A 25,045-nucleotide genomic window follows, 5' to 3' on the forward strand; every position below is an offset into this window, starting at 1 on the left:
CTTGGACCAACGGAACCAGGTTCATTGTTGATGTAAATTAACACAAGGCATTCTTGCTAACATGGTAAACCATCTATAGAATTGATTATCATGCAGATAGTAATCGTACATTGTGGATCCGCAGTATTAAATGTTTTACCTAGTAAAGATTGAGGAAAATAAGTGGAAAAAGCTTTTTAAACTCTTTCGGGTAATTTCTCCAAAGCCGAAAAACATCCAAATATTCAGTTAGCCATAAGCTAAATGAAAGAAACATTTCTCAGCACTTGAGGCTCATGAACACAGAACTCTGCCTGCCACAGTGGACACCATGATAGTAAAGTGATGTATTCAGGCAGAGTTGTTTCAATATGTAGTGTTATTATAATTACCTTTATAAGCAACACACATTTTGGCAGCTGGTAATTCATGATCACCTTGCATTGGTTTATTATAGATCACTGGGCATGGATTAAGACAGCTTTCTGTGTGGGCAAAAGTTTCAATAGCTCACAGAATTTGAAGACACTGTTATGCGACACTGAAGAAATGACTGGTGGTGGTGGTGGTTAGTGTTTAACGTCCCGTCGACAACGAGGTCATTAGAGACGGAGCGCAAGCTCGGGTTAGGGAAGGATTGGGAAGGTAATCGGCCGTGCCCTTTCAAAGGAACCATCTCGGCATTCGCCTGAAACGATTTAGGGAAATCACGGAAAACCTAAATCAGGATGGCCGGAGACGGGATTGAACCGTCGTCCTCCCGAATGCGAGTCCAGTGTGCTAACCACTGCGCCACCTCGCTCGGTAAGAAATGACTGATACAGAGAGTGGCAGAGGTATAATTTGCATTGTTTGCTTCGATAGAGTTGTTATCAACTGAAACATTGGTTTGACCAACACAGTATTTTGCAGGGCATGGTTCTTGCCTTCCTTAGACCTGTGAACAGACTGAACCAGAATCCATATCCATGGGAACCTATAGTTAAACATTGATTTTGAACCACAGTGGAATTCAGCATTCAGCTGTCAAACATTGTCCAAGGCAAAATAAGTGACAATTATTGCAATGATAATAATAAATCATAGGACTGATGGGGAATGAAAGCCAGTACTCTGAAACCGTAAAGCAGTACTTAACCACTAATAATAATACTTTTGTGTGGCTTAGCAGTTTGGTGTAATTCTTTCAATTGGATGCCACTTCAGCAACATGCATGTCCTAATGTACTCCAGTAATCCTGCTGAGAAAAGGGGACCTCCAGTTTAATGTGCAATCCGAGCTGTATATTATTCCCGGTAAATCTTCACAGTAGCCATTAGTCAATTAAAATGATGTTACTAATCAACTTATTTGTACTTTTTATTTCTGTTCACCAATGCGTATACGGTTATCGTAGTAGTTTAAGCACATAGTTGGTAGTTAATGTAGTACAAATTGGGCTAGCGTATGATAGTGCGCACCCCCTCCCACACCACAGCACTACCAAAAATTTTGGTTGTGGTGATGCTTATCAGTTGTGTAGGTTTCCTTGGAAGGTGATAATTCGATTATGAGTTGGCAAAACAAACAAATATAAATGTGAAATAAGGCTTATGGTAACAGATTGATCTGATGTCTAGATTTGAAGAACATTTAACACACTTTGCTATGTTTTACACATTTTTTTGCTACAATAATAAAACTTGAGTACAAATTCAGAAAACATATGTTAGGTAATAGACAAGTTTCTGAAGAATATTTTGATGCACGTTAAGCACATTAAGTACTTATAGCGTACATAAACAATGAAAAAAATGCAAAGGGGTGGGAGTCGTTCGCTGTGGAATGTTTACCATAAATTGTGTAGTTATTGTTTTGAAATCTAGAGAACATTTTTGTAAAATATTTTCAGTCAGGATTTGCTGCTGCTGGACTCAATATACTGTACTTAACTCTTCATTGCAAGTAGCTTAAATTTCTCTTGCTTATTCAGATGCTAAGTGTACATGAACTGCCTTTAAAATTTTCCACATTAATTACAAATAAGCTCAAATTCTTATGGGAACAATTGAGCACTGTTTCAACAAAACTAAACAAATTTTACTTTTTTTAAAATGCATCCTCTAATGGATTCTAGTACATTAATACAAGCCTCTCACAGTGGGGGGAAGAAAACATGACAAAACTGAATATTTGTCAAATTAAAATGTGCCTGAATATAGCTAATTTTCACATAACCCAATATCTTCATTGTTTCAGGATGCTACAAAACTTGACTAGTTCTTATACACTACATGGTTGAAACTTGGAACATAAAATTTAAAAGTTAAATTTAATAGCCTTTAGATTGCCTGTGTTTATTGTCAGGCAGTCGCACAACATCCTCAAAGATAAGCCAACTCTTTCAAAGCTTTTGTTGGGCACAGTATACATTGTTCTGCTTAATTCTCCTTTATGTTCAGCCACTGTTTTGCTGAAAGATTGGTAGCTGCTGCAGTAAGCTCTTGTTGGAAGCTCATTAATAGGTTGTTAGAAGATTCACAATATTCCAGAACAGTTCAGAAGGTGAAAAGCAGATAAAGCAGGATTCATCAACATCAAAAGAATGAGAAGTGCATGATTGCACCCGCAGATGAAGATCTGAATAAAATCTGTAACCATATTGAAACAACATGCAAAGCAGGACATTTGTGTTTCAATGGTCTTATTTGTTTTAGAGAGAGGCTGTATATGAATAAAATAAAAGTTGAACATGATGATTTTTTACTATGAGTACTGTAGATTCATTAGACTTTTTCTGGCAAATAAATATGCACTAATTGGAAATGACTTTAATCCCTGTTAGGCACCCCAAAGAAGAGTTAAATGAGTTGTCTGTCTTGTGTTAAACTTTTGAGGACTGAAAAAGCATGAAATTTTTAGATTTTCTTTTTCAGTTTTTTACTTGTAACTTGAAAACAATACATCCTGCAGAAAATTTCCAAGACACCAGAATGAAAGAGCATAAAATTTTGAATAGAATGATCTACTTAAGAGTTAAAATTGGTTCAGCTGTTTTACCACTATTGATCGTCAATGATCAGCACTTTTTATTGTTCTAACCTTTAATCACTAATCAATTGCGTGGATATACAAACGTAGAAACAATAGCTGGTTACATGCTCCCAACTCCGTATTGGTCATTCGACTGCCGTGCCGTGACATGCGGCCAGCGCCGATCGTATCTAGGTGGCGCTCCCGCGCACACCCGAGTTGCGGAGCGCCTCTATCGCCGTTTGCGCGTACTGACATGGCGGCACTGTTAAAAGTGTCGTGTCACTGTCACAACACTTTTCCCCCCTTGAAAAAAAAAGAAAAACTCACTTCCTTGGAGACACGGACAGTGCCGAAACATCCATGGCCTCTTGGGAGGCCCCGAGAAGATCCCGCGGAGAAACATGAGAGTATGGTCGAAAATGTCCAGGACGGAAGCTAGTGCGTGGAACATGCCTCCTGGACGAGATGATGGGTGAAAACTCCGGAGCAGCATCCATAGGTGTCGTGGACCTGGGGGTGTGCTCCAGCGAGATGGGTCCTGGAGAAGGCGGCGTCGTGACTGGGGCCGGTTCCGGCGTACTCGGAAGCGGTAGTGACATCGGCTGCAGCAACACGCACGGGAGATCGGCAGCAGCGACAGGACTGGCTTCTCGGGCTGGTGAAGGCGAAGGAAGGGGAGGTGACACCGCCATGGCCACCACTCGTGGGCGCATCTGGTCGTAATGGCGAACAACCATGCTGTCGTCCATACGTATTTCGCAAAGCCGGCGGCCGCGAAGAGCCTTGACCACCCTTGGAATCCATTTAGGGCGAGATCCATACCCTCGTGCCCACACGTTGGTGCCCACCGAGTATTTTCCCGCACTAGGGGATGCAGTACAAGGCCTGACAGGGTGAAGCAGGTGCAGTAGAGTGCGCGGTTGGCGGCCATGCAAGAGTTCAGCAGGGCTGCGATCACCCAGAGGTGTGAAGCGATAAGAACTCATAAAATGCAACGGAGCGTCATCTGTGGAAAAATTACTAAGGAATTTTTTCATCTGACTTTTGAAAGTTCGGACAAGGCGCTCGACGTCCCCATTCGATTGCAGATGGAAGGGCGGTGCTGTAACATGATGAATCCCGTGTCCAGTACAAAAATCATGGAAGGCCTGCGAAGAGAACTGAGGGCCATTGTCCATGACGATCGTGGATGGAAGACCTTCTAGCGCAAAGATTTTGGACAAAGCCAGCGTCGTCGCTGCAGTGGTGGGCGACGGACATCGAACAACAAACGGAAACTTTGAGAAGGCGTCAATCAACAGCAGCCAATAAGTGCCGAGGAAGGTGCCGGCAAAGTCAGCGTGCACCCGTTCCCATGACTGTGCCAGATCAGGCCATGGAGAGGGCATTGTATGGGGTGCAGACAGTTGTTGAGCACACTGACCATACGCAGCGACCATATGGGCGATGTCCGAATCAATACCGGGCCAATAAACGTGCCTGCAGGCCAGGGACTTGGTCCAAGAAATCCCCCAATGGCCTTCATGCAACAGTTTGAGAACATCTTTGCGAAGAGAGGCTGGCACCACGACCCATGGAGATGCGCCATCCGTGGCCAGAAGAACAACACCATCACGAAAAGACAGACGAAGGCGCAAGGCATAGTAGTTGCGAAGGGGATCCGATGCCCGGCCCTTGGTCCTGTCCGGCCAACCCCGTTGAATAAAACCGATCACCTGACGCAGGACCAGGTCCTGCGCAGTAGCCGACGCGACCTGCGAACCTGTAAGTGGAAAACCCTTGACCACATGACGTTCTTCCTCATCAATGTGAAAACAGAGTAGTTCATCTCGATCGAAAACCGGGTCGGGGCCCATCGGCAAACGCGACAACGCGTCAGCGTTGGCGTGCTGGGCCGTGGGGCGATAGTGAATCTCCTAGTGAAAACGAGACAAGTATAAGGCTCAACATTGCAGGCGGTGAGCTGCCTTATCCGGAAGCGACGTCAATGGGTTGAACAGAGAAACCAGCGGCTTGTAGTCGGTGATGAGGTGAAACTTAGAACTGTTGTGTCTAGACAAGACAGCCTAGACACAATGAGAGGAAGCCGAAAGGCACACGTTTAGCAGGCAAGAGATAGGTCTGTAACAGGATACGTAATGAATGCTATAAAGAAAAGTACGTAGCTTCTGGAATACTTAACTTTAATCCATCCTTGGTACATCGTTATTGACGATATAAGTGAGACTCCATAGATACATGCAAAGTTACTACTGGCGCCTTGCTAGGTCGTAGCCATGGACTTAGCTGAAGGCTATTCTTACTATCTGCTCGGCAAAGGAGCGAGGCTTCGTCACTGTAGTCGCTAGCTACGTCGTCCGTACAACTGGGGCGAGTGCTATTCCGTATCTTGAGACCTGCCTTGTGGTGGCGCTCGGTCTGCGATCACACAGTGGCGACACGCGGGTCCGACATGTACTAATGGACCGCGGCCGATTTAAAACTACCACCTAGCAAGTGTGGTGTCTGGCGGTGACACCACAAGAACCATACAAAAAAAACGCTGAACTTTTTTAGAGCATAAATGATAGCGAGCGCCTCCTTTTCGATTTGAGAATAATGCCGTTGCGCATCGTTGAAGGTCTTGGAAGCATAGGCGATGGGTCGTTCTGACCCATCCTCATACCGATGGGCGAGAACAGCCCCTAGGCCATACTGTGATGCGTCAGTCGCCAGAACCAAGTGCTGACCCAGACGGAATGTGGCAAGACAAGGCGCCGACTGCAAATGAGCCTTCAGGTGGACAAAAGCCTGCTCACACTCGTCGGACCAACGGAAAGGAACGTTTTTGCGTAACAGCTGATGCAGAGGATGAGCTACCGCCACCGCGGGTGAAATGAATTTATGATAATAAGCAATCTTGCCTAGAAACGCCTGAAGTTCTTGGACCGTAGACGGCCGGGGTAGAGCGGTAATGGCCGCAACGTGCTGACGTAGAGGACGTATACCCTCATGGGACAAGTGGAAATCAAGATACACAATGGAGGGTTGGAAGAACTGTGACTTGTCCAGATTGCACTTCAACCCAGCCGAATGCAGAACCCGAAACAGTGAACGCAAATTGCGAAGGTGCTCCTCAGTGGAGGCCCCCGTCACAACAATGTCATCCAGATAGTTTATGCAGCCGGGAACGGAAACCGTGAGCTGTTCCAAAAACCACTGAAAAATGGCCGGCGCGCTAGCGACGCCAAACGGTAACCGCTGGTACTGATACAACCCACAAGGAGTGTTGATGACGAGAAATTCCTTGGAAGACGCATCCAATGGCAACTGATGGTACGCCTCCGATAAGTCAAGTTTGGAAAAGAACTGGCCCCCAGCGAGCTTGGTAAATAACTCCTCAGGACGGGGAAGAGGGTAAGTGTCAATGAGGCTCTGAGCGTTGACAATGGCTTTAAAATCACCACACAATCGCAGACTCCCATTTGGTTTCGAAACCACCACGATTGGCGATGCCCATTCGCTGGAGGTAACAGGAAGGAGAATTCCTGTAGCTGTTAATCTGTCTATCTCAGCCTTGACAGGTGCACGCAACGCCACCAGAATAGGGCGTGCCCGGAAAAACTTAGGGCGAGCTGTAGGTTTAAGAGTAATGTGGGCTTCAAAATCCTTGGCACGACCCAGACCAACAGAGAACACGGACGAGAATTCAGAACACAATCCATCCAGCTGTTGATACGGGATATCCTCAGATATGAGGTGCACCTCATCATCAATGGAGAACCCGAACAACTGGAAAGCATCACAACCGAACAGGTTTTCAGTGCCTGCATGATCCACCGCATATAATGTGAGGGGCCTAACAACAGACTTGTAGGCAGTGGAAGCATCAAACTGGCCAACGATAGGAATTTTCTGTTTATTATAAGTTCTCAGATTTCGCGTAACTGGAGACAAGGGAGGGGAGCCCAACTCCAAATACATGCGAGAATTAATAAGAGTTACTGCAGAGCCGGTGTCCACTTGCATGCGAATGTCTTTATCCAGAACACGAACAGTAACAAACAACTTATTTGTTTGAGAAAGCACACAGTTAACATCCATGTCCGATGCCTCGTCCTCGTCAACAGGAACTTTAGGGGACTGACACACAGAAGCAATGTGGCCTTTTTTCCTACATGAATTACACGTGGCCCAACATTTTGGACACGCGGCCCTGTCATGCTGTACGAAACAACGTGGACAAGAAGGAAGTGCGGAACGAACCTGCTTCTGTGGTTGCTGTTTTCGCTGCGAGCGTGGTGGCCCAACACGACGTTGTTGACGCGAGTGAACCGCCGCCACATCGTCGGTCCCCTGGTAAACAGGCAAATTGTCCATGTCGAAAGTGGTCTGTATAGCGCGTACATCACACCACGCGTCTATTTGCGCACCAGCAGCGTGAGACACTTCAAAGGATTGAGCGATGCTTAGAACTTCCGACGACGACGGGTTTGGCAGTTGTAAGGCACGTTGCCGAACTTCTTTATCAGGAACAAGCCGTAGAATAGCATCCCTAACCATTGAATCAGCATAAGACTCATGATGAGTGTCCGTGACAAACTGACATTTCCTACTCAGACCTTGTAGTTCCGCCGCCCAAGCCCGGTAAGATTGAAGGGGCTGTTTATGACACCGGTAGAACGCCACGTGGGCGGCAACGACGTGGGTGGTTTTTCGGTAATAGTTAGACAATAAGTCACACATTTCTTGGAAGGACAGAGAGGCAGGTTCCCGCAGCGGGGCTAACTGAGATAGCAGCTGATATATCCGTGGGGAAATCCAAGATAGAAATAACGACTTACACATAGGAGCGTCGACAACGCCGAAAGCCAAGAAGTGTTGCCGCAAACGCTTCTCATAATCCTCCCAGTCTTCAGCGGCCTCGTCGTAAGGAGGGAACGGAGACGGAGAAGAGGAAGACAGACGATGAGTAAGCGACGTTGACAACACCTGAATAGCAGCTGTCAGCTGTGTTTGTTGTTCAGTGAGCGCTTGCATAAGCTGTTCCATGTCTGCTCCGACACGAGCACACAATCCACAATGCAGTAAAAAAAAAATATCCGACCTCGTCGCCAAAAAGTGTTCTAACCTTTTAATCACTAATCAATTGTGTGGATATACAAACGTAGAAACAATAGCTGGTTACATGCTCCCAACTCCGTATTGGTCATTCGACTGCCGTGCCGTGACATGCGGCCGGCGCCGTTTGTATCTAGGTGGTGCTCCCGCGCACACCCGAGTTGCGGAGCGCCTCTATCGCTGTTTGCGCGTACTGACGTGGCGGCACTGTTAAAATGTCGTGGCACTGTCACAACATTTATCATGTGAAATAATGCATTACAAACAACCAGTTGTAACAGCACAGCTTTATTCCTCTACTGATTTTGGTTCATAAAACCATCATCACTGGATGGAAAGCTGGACATTGGTGATTTACACACGCGTATCAGTACAATGACACTTCACTATAAACTTGGCTCACAAAGACTTGCCTCTGTCTTGGCTTACACAATATTTGCTAAGCATTACAGAAACTTATGTCAGAAGATCACAATCACACACTTGATATACAGTAAAACCCCGCCATTATGTTCCCGGAATTAATGATCTCCCACCATTTACGACATTTTTTATTGCTCCTGTCAAATTTGCTATGTTCTCAATGTTAATTCGCACCCAATTTTGGATTCAGATATTTATAATTCACCTGCAATTTACACTTTATGAAAAAATGTTCGATGAGAAAAACTGATGTAATTGACATAAAATGATGCTGGCATGGTGTTGGCCATGCCAACATAATTTTGTTTACACGAGAAAGACAGGCCATGGCATGTACGTCACAGCATGTGACACTGTTCATCTTAAGAGTGCCAGCAGCCATTTCCAGCGGGGAGCGAGTAACTATTTCAGATGAGTTTAATGATTCTTGACTGTGTTTTTAAATGTGTGCAAGTTCTCGATAGCACTTGACAAAATTAAGACCTTTATTGGGTACCTTTTCAATTAAATATTTATTTCTCATGTGCCCTGCATGGAGCTGAGCATTCGCAAAGTGTGGCTGACAAGCCGACTAGTTTGACATCACAAATTTGTTACAGAGCCCATATATCTCTGTGGATAAATTTCTTGACATCAGGGCGCTCTACTTAGCAGATCTGAACTAGTAAATGGATAAAGCTTGGACAATTTGTGCCATATCTCCTGCCACTGCCAAGCTCTACTCGGTGTGGTGGCTGATGGGAATAACTAGGTTCATTTGAATAAAGATATCATGACCAATGACAACTGCGGCAACATCATGCAGTTATGTAGTGGTGTATCATGTGTGTAATATGCGTGTGTTTAGAAACAATCACACTGCCATACATCACGCGCCAGACACCAGGGGCACTGTATTTTGTGTGTGTGTGTTTTGGTTTTGTTATTCTTTGATTATGCTTTTTATTTTCTTGTATCTTCCATACTGCTAGTTAGTTCGTGCATAGTTAAGAGATAACTCCAATGTTTTGTTCACTGCATGTTAAATTATTTTCAGTTGCAAGCTCGGAATGATTGAACAAGCCACATATTCCTCACCATTTCCTGTGGCTGTGATCAATAAAGCCAATGTTAATATTCTTGGAGGGTACTTTTGTGTAGTGTGGGTCTGTCGTATTAAGTACATGCAGATTATAATGGTCAAATGACAGTATGCCCAGTCTGTATCGACAAAGTGGTGATTTACCTGCATAGTATCAGTGGATTAATGAGCACTTATAGAACAGATTTCCAAAATGACTGATGTGAACCCCGCTGTGTCACGATTGGTTTTAAGACTAGCACCTTTCTGGCCACACTGTCCAGTTTTGTGGATTGCGCAGATGGAGGCCAGGTTTTTTCTGTTCTGGAATTTTGACAGGCACTACCTAGTCTGCACTGGTAGTAAGCCAATTAGATCACCAGTACACCACGGAAGTGCAAGATATAATTACCTCGCCACCAGAGGCTAACTCCTGTGACTGGCTTAAAGCAGAATTCATCCGTCAAGTGTCGGCATTGCAAGAAGACCAAATCCATCAGATTCTCACTCAGGAAGATATTGGATACATAAAGCCTTTGCAGTACTTGTGGCACCAAAGAAGCAAAGTAGACATGGAAAATGTTGCAGACAGCTTAATGCGTTCAATATGGAGCAGCTGTTTGTCACCGCCTGTCGAAGCAATTGTAATGTCACAGTTTGACACACCCTTAGACGAAGTAGCGGAGTTGGCAGATAAAATGTAGAACGTGATAACACCGGCTCATATCAGTGCAATCACTGCACTTTATGCGAGAGCGACATCAAGTGTTTCACATGCAGATTACGACACCTTGGCAGCAATGGTAGATCTATTGACAGACCAGATCGGCGAACTGTTACCTTAGCATGGCAGAAGATGAACCAATATTGCTGATGCTCGTGCAGCGGGTCACCTACGACCTCTTCTGCAGCTGAAGCTGAGTAGCAAGCTATCTGCTGGTAAAACCAGAAATTCAGGCAGCAAGCATGCAGATGCGCAGCCCCCAGCACTTACCCAAATGGCAATGGCAGGTGGAAGTAGGCGCCTCCTCCAATTGTCAGTCAGTGTCTCTGAGCTTGTTTGTTATTGATCAGGGTCCAGCTGGAAATATTGAATAGACATGAGGTCCAATCTGTCCATTTGTCCATGGACTATGTTGCACAGGAAGCGAACCACCCATTCTATTGTGTTTGACTGCTGCAAACAACTCACTCATAACAACATACAGCACTCTGCACCTGGAACTAGACCTGGACTTACGACGAGCCTTCATGTGGGATTTTACTGTTGCAGACATTCGCCAAACCTCTCATTGGAGCCAATTTCCTCACCCATTACAGTCTGTTGCTGTATATGAAGTCCTCAATGCCCAGTTGACGACACCACAGGTTTAACGCGTCCAGATTTTGGTGGAATGCAGCTGTTCATATTGCCAAAGTAATACAGGTGGCAGACGGCAAGTACATGGAGCTGCTGAATGGATTTCTGTCTTTGACATGACACCCTAGAGTGCCTAAGAATGTAAGGTATGACACTGTCCACTATATAGAGACAACTGATGGTCCTCCCACATCTTGCAGACCACGATGTTCGGCTCCAGATTGTCTTAAAATTGCGAAAGCATAGTTTGACAGAATGATTCATGAAGGTGTAATGTGGTCCTCACCAATACATTTGGTAGTAATAAAGGATGGTGGATAGTGGCATTTGACCAGGGAGCCCTGAATACCAGGTCAATACCAGACAGATGCCTAGTGCTGTTGTTGTGTGACATTATTATGCGTTGAGTGGTGCAGTTATTTTTAGCATCCTGGATTGTGCAAAAGCGTACACACAGATCCCTGTAGCTGAATGAGACATTCCAAGACAGCAGTCATCAATCCTTTTGGCCTGTTTGAGGGCAAGTTTATGACTTTCGGACACATGAACGCTGCTCAAACATGGCAACACTTCTCAAACATGGCAACACTTCATTGACTCAGTGCTACAGGGCCTAACTTTTGCTTTCGCGTAACTGGACGATTTTTTTTTTTTAAAGCAACATCAGCAGCATTTAACGGCAGTGTTTAAAGAGTTTTGGCCTGCTCCAAGTGGATATCCTAGGGTGTAGAATAACAGCAGCAGGATCGCTACCACTGCCAGGGAAGGTGAAAGCCATCTTACAGATTTCACGCCCTAATATGGCCATGGAATTACGTCAATTTCTTGGTATGCTAAATTTTTATTGTCGTCACTTACCACACTCTGCTGACTTACAAGAAACCATTAATTGCAGAACTCACTGGCCCAAAGAACAAAGGTAACTCTGCTATAACATGGACTGATAGCATGTGTGTAGCATTTGAAGCGACCAGAAAGAGCATTGCTTATGCCGCACTACTGGTGCATCCTGAGCCCTAGTGGGTGACACTAGCCAGATGGCAATGGATGCAAGATTTGCAACAACGATATAGTGGCACACGGCAACCACTTGCATTTTTATTGTGCAAGTTATTGCACTCACAAAAGCTGTGGAGCGCCTATGACAGAGAACTTTTGACCGTTTACGAGTCCATCAGATATGTCAAACCTCACGTGGAAGAGAGAGACTTTTTTATCTACACCAATCACAAACCTCTAACTTAACGCCTTTCACCAGAACAGTAGAAACTGTTCATCTAGGCAACGCAGTCAGCTAATGTTTGTCTCACAATTCAGCTTGGACATTCAGCACATCTCTGGCATCGACAGTGTGGTGGCTGATTGTTTGTTTTAGGTCGCAAGCATTACTAGCATGATCGATTATGCCAAACGTGCTGCTGCTCAACAATCATATCAAGAACTACAAGTACTGTTTTCAACAGGAACATTGGTGATGGATCTGCAGCTTAGCCAAAATAGAGCTGTTTCGTAACACGGCAATGCCAAAACTGCAGCAGTTCCTTCCATTTACCTTCAGAAGCAACATCTTTAAAATGCTACACGACTTGTGCCACCCTGATATTCAATCAACAACCTATGTAGTGACGAATCATTATGTGGGGCCAGGTATACAGAAAGACTGCCTCGAATGGGTGAGGTGTTGTCTTAAAAGCCAATGCAGCAATATACACCACCACATGCAAGCAGCAATAGGGAACTTAACGATTATGATGGCCCATTTCAGTCACTTCCACATCAACATCATTGGTCCATTGCCATCATTTGACAGTCAGTTTTAAATCCTTACACCCGCTGGCTCAAAGCTGTACTGGTGGATAATGTTACAGCAGAAACTCTGGCTCTCACTTTTGTGTTGTATTGGGTGTCACCCTTTAGCTGTCTGATACGCATCACAACAGACAGAGGACGACAATTTGAATCCGACCTGTTCAGACAACTCACGAAGTTTTGTGGCACAACTGATTACAAAACGACAAGCTATCACCCAGCCAAGTAAGGGGATGATTGAGAGATGGCATCACTCATTTAAGACAGCAGTAATGTGCCACGACTCTAAGTAGACCAAGGCTTCCCATGGTACTATTCAAACTCAGGAACACTTTCAGATCTGATCTAGACACTTCTTTGGGGGAAATGATGTACAGTGGGCATCAAACTGCCGTTGCAGCTGCCATATGCAGGTCTCTATCATGTAGTCACAAGAGGAGACAAGACAATTGACATTTCAACTAACAGAAAGACGACCACTGTTACTATAGACAGGGTTAAACCAGCTTTCCAAGAAGCAAAATGCCCGCGTTTCCAAGACCACGGCCTCAGCCAACAATCACCTCATCACTGCCTTCACAGCTGCCGGTGCAGATTACAACAGCAGCAGACCTACCAACACATACTTCAAGATCTGGTCGCTGCATCCACTTTCCAGCCCCTATTTGGAATAACACTCTGCTTCCACCATAGGGCTTATGTGGCGACTTTGCGCAGTTACATAGTGTTGTACAGCATATGTCGTAAACCTATGCATATGTTTAAAAACAATTGCATCGTCAAACATTTCATGCCAGCCACCAGAGGTGCTGTGTTTTATATATGTTTGTTTTGGTTCTGTTATTCTTTGATTTTGTTTTCTTGTATCTTCAATGCTGTTGGTGCATAATTACGAGATAACTCTGATGTTTTGTTCCCTTCATGTTAAGTTATTTTCAATTTCAAGCTCGGAACAATCGAACAAGCCATGTATTCTTCACCATCTCCTGCGGCTGTGATCAGTAAAGCTAATGTTAATATTGTTTGAGAGAGTTTCTGTGTAGTGTGGTTCCATCGTATTAAGTACCCACAGGTTCTAATGGGTGAGCGACAGTGTGCCCACCTCGAACAGACAACAATCATTTCTAAATTGTATTGGCGCATGTGTATCTTTGTGATTGTTGAGGTCATCATGACACCTTTGTTGATCAGTATTTAGAGTGTTTCGTCGTTTGGCTGCTAATAGCGATAGTTGATAACTTTGCTGACTTTGTGTTAATCAAATGTTTTTAGTTTAAACACAGCTCAAATTACATAATTATTTTTTCATTCTTCACAAGACGCCTTTAGAGAATTTATTATCAAGGCATGTTACGCAGTCTTAAAGTGTGCTAAACTGCAGTGCCATGCCTCTTCACACAGCATTCTTCTACTGCATGTCACTATATTTCGCACTGTGGTATTTAAACATGTATATTTTGTAATGGGGGCCATCAAGTCTATATTCAGGCCAGTGGAAATTAAAATGTCCTGTGGTGCCTCTCGTACTGTGAATGGGCAGGTTTGAAGTCCAACCCTGCTTAAAAAAAAGAAATCTCATGATTAATACTGGGTGGGATTATTTGCGACCTGGAGAATAACAACTCTTCAGATAATTTGCACTCTTTATTGCCTATCTGCTAATATATATAGAAAACATGAAACCGGTAAAGGCGAGACAAGCAGGACAGTATACATTTCTACAATCCTTGCATCCCAGCATTTTTTTCTCTCTAATCTTGCTACAGCTTTCCTTTCTGCAAAAGAATCTGTTAACTCATCAAAGTTCATCCAATGTTTTGCTACATGAAAAATGAAAATGTCATTGTCTAATACTGAAAAAGCTGTTAATATGAATAGTACCCAGAGTGGTGTGGTTTCTTGGTTTGATTATGTTTATTTTGTCACTATCTGTTAGATAAAGTGAAATAGGCCTTTATAATATTGAGCAATTGTAACACATGCCAAATAAGCGAGACCGTTTTGGTACAACTGATAATTTTTATGTACCTCATTTATATAAACAACATGACAGAATATAATTCACGAAGTACCAATATCAGTTGCCTATTAGGCCTGCTACAAACTAAGTGTTTTATGTTAGAAAATAGTTCCATATTTCATTCATAAGCTCCAGTTTGTTAAGCATGAGATTGAGAAGTAGTAGTAGTACAAAATTTTTATATAAATTTGGAATCTTCATATTCTTCCATAAAATTTGTATAATGTCCTTGTCCCTTTTCCTTCCTCGTTCTAACAAAGAATCTTGTCATCACTAATTCTGTGACTCTTCCTACTATTATCAAAACTTATTGTCTGGTGTACTTCACTTACTGTTCCAGAATCACTGGTTCAGTTATTCTGCATTTATTCTCTCATTAGAAGTTGTTATGTGCTCGTACAATGCATTTTCCATGCTATTCCTAGAATACAGGTAAGCGGCTGCTAACTGAGGACTGTAAGACAGTAGTGTAGTGATCTGATAAAAATTTTTAGTCTTCGGGTTTATTCGGCTCAGCTCTTATAACGCCCATCCACTTTTGTCTGTGGGAAACTTATGATTCATGGGTTGCGTTTTGAAATCATATGAATAATCAATAAACCAGTGTGTGCTGGATGCTAGGCGCTTTGTGAAACAAGGTTTTTTCTTCAAGAATATGAATTTGGCACACCTTGAAATTACTGCCCAAGGCAGACAACCCTTGACCCCAGATCCAGGCCTGCTACAGTGTGAGTGATAGTTTGCATATGTGTGGTTTTCTATGTAATTTAGGAGGGACAGTACCAGGTAACCTTATAAAGATGACTACAGTGCAGAAGACGCAGAACAACAAACATGCAAACAGCATACAAAATACTTACATAAATATTTGTTCTTGACAACAGGAAAAAATTCTTGGAATGTGTCGTGCTAAGCATGAAAAAATGCATAACTGGGTGCAGTGTTTCTTTATTTAAATAATCAGTGACGGCTGCAGGCTTTCCAACAACACTGATAATGTATGAAATTAAGCCAAACATTTCTACTTCCCAGACAGTTACCAGTTCCAGTTACACCAGCAGTTTTTATCAGATACTTAATCTTTATCAGATAATAAACAAGTGCCTGGCAAGGATTTTGATACGTATTATAGCCTATAAATATATCATACAGAAAGTTCAAAAATGCAAAGGAGGGTCCTATATGTAACTTTTCCCACTTAAAATGTTTTTTCCCACATTTTACATTTACCTGCATTTTACACCATTTTTTTTAAAGTCTGTTGAGAAGTGTAAAAGTGGGATTTCATTGTATTTCAATTTCATTATCATATAATTTCCATATAATCTGGCAATAAAGTTGTGTTGATGCAGATGGTGGTTTGCAATGCAATATTTAAAGTACTTGACAGCTGTAGACTATTGCTTCAAGAAAAGTATATTGCCGATTTGGCAGAAAAGTAAGTTATGCCCATGTTCCAACACCTGTAACTCAAAAACGGCTACTCCAACTGAAAAATGTCATTCATGAAAGTTAAAGAACATCAATTTCTGCATAAAAAGAGCTCCTAAATTTTAAATTACTCAACTGTTTCAAAGATACAAATAAAATTGTGAAAGTATTCTTAGTGCTAAAGAAGAATGTGGTTATGTCGAGTTCTGAAAAAATTTGTAATTTCTAACTTTTTTCCTTAATAAAGGAGATAATGATGAACTTCAGCTATTCCTTCATCAGACTCTATCTACATGGATGACCAGTATTACATTTTTGAAATTTTTTGGGTCAACAATACTGAGTTTCTAAAAAAAAATACCCCTCCTGTAAAATTCTGTAAATTATGTTTGTTGAGTTTGAGACTACCTTCAGTCATTACTTACACCACTGATATTGTCCTTAATGTAACCACACAGATTAAAAAAACTTTGAACTTAAGCAGTTTGGGAATGTTACAACAACTTCTTTATTATATACTTCTTGTCAACCTGCATTTGCAGACAACAAAATCCATTCTTGTATAGTTTGACTAGTTTTGGAACTGATGGGTGCAGTTGATCTTTACTTGGTTTTACAAAGCAAATTTCTAATTCAGCTTGATCCACTTTCATTTTCTGAGCTATCTAAGATGAACTGCTTAACACTATTAGCCCTAAGAAACACTGTGTGCGTGCGTGCGTGCCTGTGTGCGTGCGCGCGGGGGGGGGGGGGGGGTCGCTTTATATACTGTAAATGATGCAGTATTAATGAGAATCTGATAGGAACTTTGTGGCCTTGGTTGTACTTGGGTTACAAAAAATTATTGTACTCTCTATGTTGTATTAACATTTTTGATTACTGCAGGAGTACTTATTCTTGTAAAGATTTTTGTGAGAAAAACTTTGCTTTATCTTTTTAATGATTTCTTGCAGCCTCAAACACTTGGATACAATCAATACCCAGCACATAAAAGTTCAGGGGGGCTGTTAGATAAAGCAAAGTATGCTATTGCAGGAACACTCGGAACTGTGAGTATCACTTCATTTCTTCCCTTCACTTGCCTGTTAAAGAAGTAAATTTCTACAATGTTCTTTATATGATGCAAAAGGAGCATGGTAGACAGTAACACCATAGGCACACACTAATCAGAAGTTACTTCTAATGTGGGTTTAGTGTGGTATGTTGTTGCATTCCAATGTTTCCTCACCACAAATCATAACCATATTAATTGATTGAAAATGCCTGAAGGTTGTGTAGCTGTGTTGTAGTTCCCATCTCAGTTTAATTCATCTTAAATGATCACTGAAAATTTCAGGTGTCGTATGTCTTATACATTAACAAAATTGTTAGTTGTCATATAGACACTGTAAAATATTGATTTTTACTTATCATTGGTGCACCTATAGAAGTTGTTTTCAGCATGTCATTTGCAACTGAGAATAGTAAAATATCTTTGTTTGTACTCTGCAGGGTAACTCGCATTTACAGTATTGTTCATAGTCCTTTCTTCATCCAAAATTTAATATGGAATGTTAACTTTGTACAGTGTCTACTTGTTTTTTCCCATTGCTTAATAAACGTCCAGCTAAGTAATCAAGCCTACCTGAAGATTCTTGAGCTCACTGGTGGCAGAGGTTTTTCACTCAACTATTTACTCATTACACTCTTAGGAATGATATTAGTTTTCTGTCTGTACTTTATCCATAACTTCATCATTCTGTGGTTAACAGGGCCCACCACTACCAAAAAATAGCTGTTTACTGTAATATCTTTCATCCCAATTGTGACATCCTAAGTGGAAGTTAATTTATGAGAACAAACCATAAAGTTTCTGCCACTATTTTTTAGCCGAATTATGGCTGTAAATATGAAGTCAGCAGTGAAACTTTTTGGGCCCGCCTGGCCTTATATGCCAGTAGCTCTGTGGCCTGGAGCTGCTGTCAGTCGTTGAAAATGGCAGTTGTGTTGCCCACAGCATATGAGCAACAAAGGGTGAATTTCTTTCTATCAAGCAAGAGTATGAATGCCCATTGAAATCCACAGGGAAATGCAGCCCAGGTATATTCCATATACACAGAATTTCTGTCATTTATATTTCAGAGGAAATAAATAAATAATGAACAAACTTAAGTAAGAGACATTAATGCACAAAAGAAGTACTTTCAAGATCCTCATCTGAATTACAAAATTCCAAGGTCCCACATTCAAAAAAGGGAAGGGGTCAATTCATGCTACTTCCTGCAACTCTCTTGCATAATGACAATGGCCTATAAACTAGAGAGATTCAGGCCCATACAGGACAGAGAAGTACCAACAGTCTCTTTCTGCTTTCCATCTATGTACAGAATAGGATTGGGAAATAGACTGATCACTGTGTACTCTCTGCCAAGCACCACACAGTTGGTGTGCAGAGTACAGATGCAGATAAATATGATTCCTTATTTAATAAAATAGAGGGAAACAATCCACGTGGGAAAAATTTATCAAAAAACAAAGATGATGTGTCTTACCAAACGAAAGCGCTGGCAGGTCGAAAGACACACAAACAAACACAAACATACACACAAAATTCAAGCTTTCGCAACAAACTGTTGCCTCATCAGGAAAGAGGGAAGGAGAGGGAGAGACGAAAGGATGTGGGTTTTAAGGGAGAGGGTAAGGAGTCATTCCAATCCCGGGAGCGGAAAGACTTACCCGTCCTTTTTTCCCCCTAAGGTAAGTCTTTCCGCTCCCGGGATTGGAATGACTCCTTACCCTCTCCCTTAAAACCCACATCCTTTCGTCTTTCCCTCTCCTGCCCTCTTTCCTGATGAGGCAACAGTTTGTTGCGGAAGCTTGAATTTTGTGTGTATGTTTGTGTTTGTTTGTGTGTCTTTCGACCTGCCAGCGCTTTCGTTTGGTAAGTCACATCATCTTTGTTTTTTGATAAATGATTCCTTATTTACCTTTAAAAGATCTGAAGCACAGTCAGTTATATTACTAAAAGATATTGTATTATTCATAGTCATTTATTGCCTAAATATGCCTCTTATTTCCTCCCCCTGTACCTAATATCTCCTAGTAATTAGGCACCAGAAAGGGCATCCTGCCACAGAAATCAGAGTGAAACTTAAAATGAGCAAACCTTGCATCATTTGTGAATGCCAAAGAAAAATAAATAGTACACATTTTAGAAGTAAGAATCAATGCAAGGAGATTTTGGTACCTAGCTGCTTATTTGATTGGACCCATGCTTTTAGGTTGTATTTATTTAAACCTGTTTGTAATTAAGAACAGCTTTAAATAAGTTCAGTCTAAGTGAACAAAAGTGGTCTTCAGTTAATAAATTACGGCTTCTTTTCTCAGTGCAGCATGTATAGATTGCTTTTTGTGGCGTGTAGTTCACTGTGATGAGCTTGTGCACTGTGTTGTTGTTGTGTGTGTGTGTGTGTGTGTGTGTGTGTGTTGTGTCATGGAAGTGCAAGCACACTGCCAACATCTCCCAGTTGGACCAATAGGGCAGCTAAACCGGGTGAGCTCTGACAACAGTCTGACAGATGGATAACCATCCACTCAGTCACAATCCCCATACTCCATAAGATGCTGCGGGAAGTTCTAGGATTTAAGCCAAGATTCTGGTGCACAGTTGACTGACTGGGAATTTTCTACAACCACCTATCCCTCCACCCCCTCCCCCACAGGCTAGATACTAGAAATGAAACTTCCTTCTGCCACTGATATTGTAACTGGTTACATCAACCTCAAGCATTAACTGCACCTCACTTGCAGACATCTGTGGGTTTGACATAATTGCACCTTTTAATTTCCACTATGTAGCATGGATACTGGCAAAATGTTAATCAGGTAACAAATTCGAATTCAGATTGATCCACATCTTGGACGTGAACCATCTACAACTGTTGTTATCAGCACATATTCATCACGAATAGATGCAAGTAAAATACCTCTCGGTCCAGAACACTGTTTGCTTACACCACAGTGCACTCATTTCACAGGTTGTTGCGAATGTTACCCTACATACACACAACGATGAGCCAAAACGTTATGACAACTGCCCACTATGAGATTGAATGCTGCCAGGTGGCGTTGAGAGCATGTGATGTGGTGAGGAATGTTTATAAGTGGAGCAAAGATGAATGGTGAATTATTCTAGGAATAATATGAACCAAAAGTGGAGAAATCCACTGACGTTTAGAGACTGTGACAAAAGACGAATTGCGGTAGTCCAGGGCCTGGGAACAAACAACTCAAAAGCAGCAAGGCTGATTGGCTGTTCACATTCTACTGTCGTGAACATATATGGAAAGTGGTTGAGAGATGGTTAAATTGTGAGAATGTGACAAAGTGGTTGACGTCCACACTTTATCACTGAACATGTAGGTTAGAGGATTGCAGACTCTGTAAAGTAGGATAGGTGGTACATCTGATGATAGAGCACAATGTTGGTGTCGGCACAAGTGTTTCAGAGCACACCATTCAGCACAAACTGTTGAACAGAGGGTTTCATAGCAGACCTCCCCTACATGTTCCCATGTTGACCCGACAGCACAGTCGATTATGATTGCAGTGGGCACAGGATCGTCGAGGTTGGACCATGGGTCAGTGAAAATGTGTCACATGGTTGGATAATTTTTTTAAAAAAAATCAGGTAGATCACGGGTGGCCAGCAATAGGTTTTAATCCAGCCAACAGAAGAAACTGATGGGCGAGAGAGTGAGATGCTCATTTTGTACTCCACCTGGGACACATTTTCAGCTATTTCAGCCAACTTGTGCATAATATGTATGCCAAATTCAAACAGTTTAGATTGGTAAACTTTTTAAAATGAACAAAGAAATGTTGGCTTAATTTATGTAGTGTTGCGGAAAAAAACATGCCTATGTGATCAGTCATCAGAAGTATTTTTTGACAGACATTTAAAAAATGTTTACTAATAGTGTTTCTGAATGTTAACACACTAAATTTTAAAAACTCAAAAGACCTGCCTGTGGCCTATAATCCCAAAGTTATTCATAATTGCTTGTCGACTAGGATTGCCATCTCACTGCTGTATTTTGTTTTTCTGTTCTTTCTCATATTAACATTAGTAAATAATGCTCCTCCACTGTGGGTGTAATAGAACAGTGCAACTGTTGAAATTGAAGGTAATTTGTATTGAATTAGCTATAACCAGTAGCTTTTATAGGTGTCTGTTTTTCAGTGGTGACATTTTAAGATGCGTGGCATTCCCTCATAAGACGTTTACATTTATTTACATGTTGTGAACATTGTTTCTTTAGTAACAAAATTGCAGAATTTTGTAACAAAAGTTTTTAAGACAGCTTTTGCAAAACGTCATACATATCAAAACAATGTTCGTGACATCTTCAGATGTGTACATTTATTTATGTGTTTTCTTATGTACTGTGTTTTACAAAAGCTGTCTTAAAAACTTTTGTTACAACATTCTGCAATTCTTTTAGTAAAGAAACAATGTTCACAACATGTAAATAAATGTAAACATCTTGACAGGGAGTACCAGGCATCATAAAATGTCACCATGGAAAAATAGACACCTATAAAAGCAACTAGTTACACCTAATTCATTACAGATTACCTTCAGTTTCAACAGTTTCACTGTTCTATTACATCCACAGTGGAGAAATATTATTTACTAATGCTAATGTGAGAAAGAACAGAAAAACAAAATGTAGCAGTGAGATGGCAATCCCAGTCAAAAAGCAATTACATAAAATGAATGTACTCCCCAAAATGTGTGTTATGAGGTATAATTTGTTAGTGTGTAATGTCAGGGAAGGTGTGCTATTCATATTGGTGGGTTACCCCATAAGCATTGTCATGGACACTACAGTTTTGACTGTATGTACTAGGAGTGCTGTTGTCAGTCACATGATGAGGCAGCCTGCTAGCTTAAGTAAGTATGTGAATCAGGTCTGGAAGTCACCAAAGCTTGCCCATGTTTCAGGTAAATGGTCATGTCTGTATTCGATAAAATCCAGGGCAATGGCTGTTTGAAATGTGCACTGCACCACAAATGCATCCTGGTATGGGCAAGTAAATGCCATGGAGGACATTCACCTGAGCTTCCGTGGGACCTGTGGTAGTAATAAAAGATACCATTACAACTGTGGACTATATGAACATAATTGCAGACCACCTGTATCCCTTCATGCTTGATGTCTCCCTGATGGTACAACTGTCCCATAAGGCTGCTTAGCCAAAAGTCCTGTTGTCTCTGCTATACTCCGTCTTCCATGTTAAAATATTTCCATCTGGAAAGGCTTCAAGGCCACCATAGTCTGCATGGTTGCCCCATACGACAGCAAGAGTAAGCCATGTACTACCTCCGAAAACTGCTTGTACATCACATGTAAAGTTCAAATGGAGTCCACGAAAGATATTTGGACCTCTAATCAACTGTTGTTTATTAAACTGTCCAGCCAAATCAATATCAATAGCTTTCAAACTGCGATACACAGGAAAGCTGCACCACCAGCGACGACGCCATGCACGTCGCCAAGGCATTGCTGTGGCACGTTAACACAAGCAAGATAAATGTATATGTCACAACCGGAATTGTGCTACACTGATTTGAGGAGCAAGGTAGTGAGCTCACATTGATGTGGTGGCCAATAAATTCACCTGGTCTCAATCTGATGTAACATCACATTTGGGAAGCTATAGGGCACCAGCTCCATGCCAATGAACCACCGACCCATAATTTATTGGATTTGTATGACCTTTGCATAGACGTATGGTGCCGAATACTTCCAGGCATACCAAGAACTTGTTGAAACCATGCTGCACAAGATCGCAGCTGTGTTACCTTCCAGAGATACACCAATACATTATTAAGCAGATGATCATAGTGTTTTGGCTCATCAGTGTATCCTGCAACCAGCATGCTTACATTATCTCATGCTATGTAAATACATATTCACTGCCACAGTTAGTCACGGTCCCAAGACCATGTGAACAGTAATTAATTATCCTGAATATGAAAATATAAACTTAAACACCCTAGTTGTAGTTACACACAATATAATTATTCATAATATTGCACATCACCTCATGATAATGTTTACATGAAATTTGCATACAGACAAACATATAAAACTGCCACAGCAGGAGTTGTGTTGTAAGTTCACAAGTTGTGTGAGACACTGGTGGAACAGGAGTAGTTGCTGCAGGCTAGTAATACTTCTGAAAACATCTTTAGGTGTGCATGTAACTGTTTTATTTTATAGCTGTTCCGCCAGTGTGCTTCAAACACTTACAGGTGTACAACAACACTCTGGTTGTGTAAGATTTCTGTTTGTTTGTACATATATTTCACTTAAAAATCATGACATTGTTATACAACATTACTGATACTTATGTCCATAGCTGCTGCTACTATCTTTTTGTAAGATACTTATTTATAACTTTATATTCAGGATAATTAAGTGCTGCTCTCAGGAGTCATCTAAACCCAAAAACATTTGTGACAATAAATATGTTTGTACATGGTTAAAACTGTTATTTAATCAAAATAATCCATCTTTCCAGAATTTATGTACACTGAAAATTCATTATGAAGCATTCTGCATGCTATGTTAGCAATTGTTTATATCCATGACAAGACAGAGCAAACAGACCAGTGTTTAACCTAAGAATTGCTTTGCAAGAAGTTGATGTATTAGTATTTATTTACTATAGAGTGTGAAGATGCTATATTTGGGTGATTTGAATGTAAATTAATGAAAGCTTGCATATAATAAGACAGAGAAGAATCAGTGTCAGTACTCACGTGATTTGTCTCTGTTGTACAGTAATACAAACTGGAAACAAATATTTTAGGGTGGTGGACATGGGCCAGGCACAGGCTCATTGTTGGGTGCCGGCCTGGCAGGAGCAGCTCTTACAGGACACCTAAGTCCGGTAGGTAGAGATTGTGCTCTAGTGGCATCAAATAGGATTCCATTAGGCACCATGCATGCCACTTTCATAATTTGCCCAAAAACATTTCTGTGTGAGTTTGCATCCCTAATAGATGTAAATGTCCATGTACTAACATTCTCATCTTAAAAAGAAAAAAGCTTCAAGTGGGATCAAGTGAACAGTGAGGTAGGTCAACAAAACCATGAATTTTTTCTTGAACCATATTACTGCTCTTAGCCCATATTCCCATACCAGCCACCTCATTGCAGTAAGCCATTTAGTTCATTTCCTGTTATCAATAAAACAAATAACTTTTATTTTAAATAACAGCTTAGAAAGTTCAGAGCCCACATTGTTGAATAAGATACACAGTTCCCTTCAGTCTCGTACTTACTGGTGGAATTCTATGTAATGATTTATTACGTGTCTAGCTTTTGCGTGAATGGTGTTTTTATTTTTCTATTTTTTTTTTTTTAAACACTACTTACAGTTAGATACATAAAAATTCTGAGTGTACATCTTTATGCCACAGCCACTCCCAACCCACTGTAAAGTAGGCCCTAGGTGTAAGACCTACCCATTGCACCAATCCAGCACATGTTTATCCTACTCTGACAGAGACAGGGTCGTCTGTGAAAGCATTCCTGTCATACACCTTATCTCATTTACCTTCTGCACAACTTTTTATGTGGACATTACCACTAAGCAGTTGTCCACCCAAACGAATGGTCACCGCCAAACTGTGGTCGAGAGCTGATTTCACCACCCAGTGGCAGAACATGCTGCCAAACACAATATGCTCAACTTCAATGGCTGCTTCCCCACCTTGTGCCATAGGAATCCCCCCCCTCAATACCTGTTTCTCTGATTTACCCAGATAGGAATCATCCTTACACATTATACACT

General features: G+C 41.7%; 1 protein-coding gene across 6 annotated transcripts in view; it reads left to right on the forward strand.

Moving 5' to 3' along the window:
* LOC124614006 (galectin-4-like) overlaps nt 1-25,045 on the forward strand; it is a 141,934-nt gene that overhangs the window by 97,902 nt on the left and 18,987 nt on the right. For 3 of the 6 annotated variants that reach the window (XM_047142816.1, XM_047142818.1, XM_047142817.1), the window contains exons 6-7: nt 17,152-17,247; nt 24,059-24,139. The exons of 1 other annotated variant lie outside the window; for it this stretch is intronic. In XM_047142816.1, the coding sequence (XP_046998772.1) occupies nt 17,152-17,247; nt 24,059-24,139 (177 nt within the window). The remainder of the gene's footprint in view (nt 1-17,151; nt 17,248-24,058; nt 24,140-25,045) is intronic. 2 more of the 6 variants (XM_047142820.1, XM_047142821.1) reach the window with 2 other exon arrangements.

This window comes from Schistocerca americana, chromosome 4 (assembly GCF_021461395.2).
Source record: "Schistocerca americana isolate TAMUIC-IGC-003095 chromosome 4, iqSchAmer2.1, whole genome shotgun sequence".
In the NCBI taxonomy this organism is placed as follows: domain Eukaryota; kingdom Metazoa; phylum Arthropoda; class Insecta; order Orthoptera; family Acrididae; genus Schistocerca; species Schistocerca americana.